The sequence below is a fragment of the Octopus bimaculoides genome, chromosome 7, assembly GCF_001194135.2.
Source record: "Octopus bimaculoides isolate UCB-OBI-ISO-001 chromosome 7, ASM119413v2, whole genome shotgun sequence".
NCBI lineage: Eukaryota > Metazoa > Mollusca > Cephalopoda > Octopoda > Octopodidae > Octopus > Octopus bimaculoides.
The window spans coordinates 104,228,288-104,232,333 of NC_068987.1; the positions used below are offsets into that span (position 1 = coordinate 104,228,288).

At 40.6% G+C, this 4,046-nt stretch overlaps 1 protein-coding gene across 1 annotated transcript in view; it reads right to left on the bottom strand.

Annotated features, from left to right (window-relative positions):
• The window catches only part of LOC106876073 (breast cancer type 2 susceptibility protein), a 123,461-nt gene that overhangs the window by 99,331 nt on the left and 20,084 nt on the right, over window positions 1-4,046 (bottom strand). Inside the window, exon 4 of the mRNA XM_014924478.2 lies at window positions 3,427-3,508. Coding sequence (XP_014779964.1) covers window positions 3,427-3,508 — 82 coding nt within the window. The remainder of the gene's footprint in view (window positions 1-3,426; window positions 3,509-4,046) is intronic.

Here is a 4,046-nt window from a genome sequence, read left to right on the forward strand (position 1 = left end):
CGAGCGTGGCCGTTTTCGTGCGGGTGACACGTAAAAGCACCCACTACACTCTCTGAGTGGTTGGCGTTAGGAAGGGCATCCAGCTGTAGAAACTCTGCCAAATCAGACTGGAGCCTGGTGTTGCCATCCGGTTTCACCAGTCCTCAGTCAAATCGTCCAACCCATGCTAGCATGGAAAGCGGACGTTAAACGATGATGATGATGATGATGAAGGTAATTTAAATAATTCTAATCAAGAAAAAAATTTCATGTAGAGCTTTTCATAATTTTTAGCATGTTTAATAACTTAATTACTATTATTTTACTAGTAATGAAAGAAGCTTTGTGTTATTTAAAGTACAACTATAGAAAAATACCAAGGCATACCTGTTGCATGAAAACTGAATAGTAGAGAGGTAGTCAATGTACTTAACACATAAAGCACGATGGGCCATGATTGTGGCCATCAGGCACAGGTTGACAGACCACGATCGTGGCCCAGATAGATGCATTTAATTTATGGGTATTTATTGGGGTCTAATGTCACTCAAACGCTCCAATACACACCAGAATGCAAGAGGACTATTAGTTGAACTATTATATACTAAGAAGATATTTTAACTATTTTTTGTTTTTTTTATGTGTGTATGGTAGTCTCATTTTCATAAAATGTGCTCAGTAGTCCATGCTAATTTATATATATATAAATACTCGAAGCTGAAGTCATCATCAGGTGTAGGTGTGGCTGTGTGGTAAGAAGCTTGTTTCCTAATAACATGGTGTGGGAAACAGTCTCACTGTGTGACACCTTGGGTGAGTGTCTTCTACTATAGCCTTGGACCAACCAAAGCCTTGTGAGTGGATTTGATGGACAGAAACTGAAAGAAGCCCATTGTATATATCATCATCATCATCTAACATCCATTTTCTATGCTGGCGTGGATTGGATAGCTACACAGGAACTGGCATGGCCAGGGGCTGCACCAGGTTCTATAGTATGTTTTGGCTTGGTTTTTACAACTGGATGCCCTTCCTAATACCAACCACTCCATAAAGTGTACTGGATGCTTTTTAAGTGGCACCAGCACCAGTGGTTTTTATGTGGCAAGCACACACACACACACGCATACAGATATGTATGTGTGTGTGTGTGCGTGTGTGCGCATGTGTGAGTGTTTGTCCCTCACCACCACTTGACAACGAGTGTTGGTGTGTTTACACTCCCAAAACTTAGCCTTTTGGTAAAAGAGAGCTGATAGAATGAGTACCAGGTTTAAAAAAAAAAGTACTGGGGCTGATTTCGTTCAACTAAAAGTTCTTCAAGACAATGCCCTAGCATGGCTACAATCTAATGACTGAGACAAGTAAAAGACAGATGATCATCAACATTCAATGTCCATACTGAAATGGGTTGGATGGTTTGCTAGGATCTGATGGGTCCAAGGAATGAACTGTGCTTCAGAGTCTGCTTTTAAATGAGGTGGAGGCAAGTGGCTTAGTGGTTAGGGTGTTGGACTCACGATTGTAAGATTGTAGTTTCGTTTCCTGGACCAGGTGACGTGTTGTGTTCTTGAGCAGAACACTTCATTCCATGTTGCTCCAGACCACTCAGCTGGCAAAAATGAGTAATCCTGCGATGGATCAGCGTTCTGTCTAGGTAGGGAAATTACGTGCCATGGAAACCAGGAAACCAGCCATTATGAGTCAATGTGACTCGAGAAGGTAACCTCTACCTTACCTTTTTGCACATGAGTTCTACAGCTGAATGCTCTTCCTAACACCAACCATTTTATTGTGCATACTGGGTGCTTTTCTGCCATGCGACTCACCAGATTACAGATCTTGAGGGGTGTGTGAGTTTATGCTAGGAGATGAGTGGGTTAAAGTATAAGAGAAGGTGCGGGGGTGAGAGGAGTAGGTTCTTGCAGTGAAGCTACGAAGAGATAAATAATGGTAATGCGGTATCCAGGAGGCCCCACAAGGTATGAAGTGAACAGAAGTGAGTGGAGACAGAATAACTAGAAGTGTAAATGGGTGGGTGAGTGGTGGTTTGCATGAGTATAAGGGGGAGAGGAAGGGAGGTAGGTAACACCTGTAAAGATTGGGTAGAGTTGAAGGGCGGATAAGAGGAGGATGACAGAAGGATGCAGAAGAGTAAAGAGCAGGGGGTGAGGTAGAACAGAAGCAGGATAGTAATTATGATACAGTTAATTAACAGGGGAGGATGACAGAAATGATATGTGGGTTGGGTAGACTGCAGGAATGGAGCGCGAGAGAAGCAGGTGTAGTGTGTGAGGAGAGGTAATATGGTAATTAGTGGGGTGGGTGAAGAGAAAAGTGTTAATGGATAAAGAAGTGTTAACAAGTGAAATGGTTCCAGGTAACAACAAAAACAAAATGGTATCGAGGGAGAGGTGCAGTGAAAAAAGACGATAGATGGAGTGGAGATAATGGGATACGAGGAGGAGATTGGACGAGGCTTATCCACAAACTGTCATTCAATACTGGATAGTGGCTGTCAGAGCATGCACAGTTTAGCATTTGTATGGTGCATAATGCTTTTAAATCACGTTCTTTGTTATAGTCAGGATGTACTGTTGTGGTTACATTTTTTTCTTCCTATGAATAAAGTTTGTATTAGCTGAAAAGAAGGCTGTTCAAAATAAGCTGGTGCGTAGAACAGACACTATTCTTTTTGTTCACTTCTCCAAAACAAAACTAATACAGTTGGAAGCTTTTCAAATCCTGTCTTGCTCAAACATTGCATTAAATTAATGATAAAAACAACGATAAATCTTTTGAGAATATTCTCTCAGCCAATCGAAACACTCAGAGAAGCCGGTTGTTAAAATCAAAACAATTATTAACCACACAAATTGTTTGAAGGAAATCATGTAAAAAAAAAAAAAGTATATCAAATTTTAGGGCTCTGCTGTGTGGTAGGAAGTTTGCTTCTCAACCACATGGTTTTAAGTTCAATCCATGATCTCTTGGGCAAGTGTCTTCTACTATGGCCCTAGGCTGAACAGAGCCATGTGAGTGGATTTAGTAGATGGAAAATGAAAGAAGCTCATGACATATGTGTGTGTGTGTGTGTGTGTGTGTGTGTGTGTGTGTGTGTGTGTGTGTGTGTGTGTGTGTGTGTGTGTGTGTGTGTGTGCGTCTTTGTGTTTGTCAACCCACCACTGCTTGAGGCTTGACAACTGGTATTTGTTTGTTTACATCCCTGTAACTTAGTTGTTTGGCAAAAAGAGACTGGCAGAATAAGTATTAGGCTTAAGAATAAGTGCAGAAGTTGATCTGTTCAGTTAAACCCTTCAAGACTATACCCCAGCACAACTACAGTCCAATGACTGATACAAGGAAAAGATTTAAAAAAGAAAATGATAGGAGCTACTTAGAAATTTTCCAATGAAATGAAAAATACTCAAATGAAATTATCTTTACCTTGTTGTTCCTTGGAAAATGTTTGGTGAGAGTAAGGACTGGAAATTACAGTCCTTCTTATCTGAACTAAAATCATGGAACTCTAAAATAAACAAGTGCAGAAAATGACAAAGCAAAATAAAAAAAAAATAATCTGAAAGTTAGTAACAGATCAAAATGTTTGAAAGAAAAGTAGAAAGTTATTGATAAAATGTAAGAGAAAGAGGCTGTTTGTAAAATACTATATACTGTACAAACCAGAAATATTGAATATAAAAACATGAAAAAAAAAAAGTATTTTAATTTTAGGCGCAGGAGTGGCTGTGTGGTAAGTAGCTTGCTTACCAACCACATGGTTCCGGGTTCAGTCCCACTGCGTGGCACCTTGGGCAAGTGTCTTCTACTATAGCCCCGGGCCGACCAAAGCCTTATGAGTGGATTTGGTAGAAGGAAACTGAAAGAAGCCTGTCGTATATATCATCATCATCATCATCGTTTAACGTCCACTTTCCATGCTAGCATGGGTTGGACGATTTGACTGAGGACTGGTGAAACCGGATGGCAACACCAGGCTCCAATCTAATTTGGCAGAGTTTCTACAGCTGGATGCCCTTCCTAACACCAACCACTCAGAGAGTGTA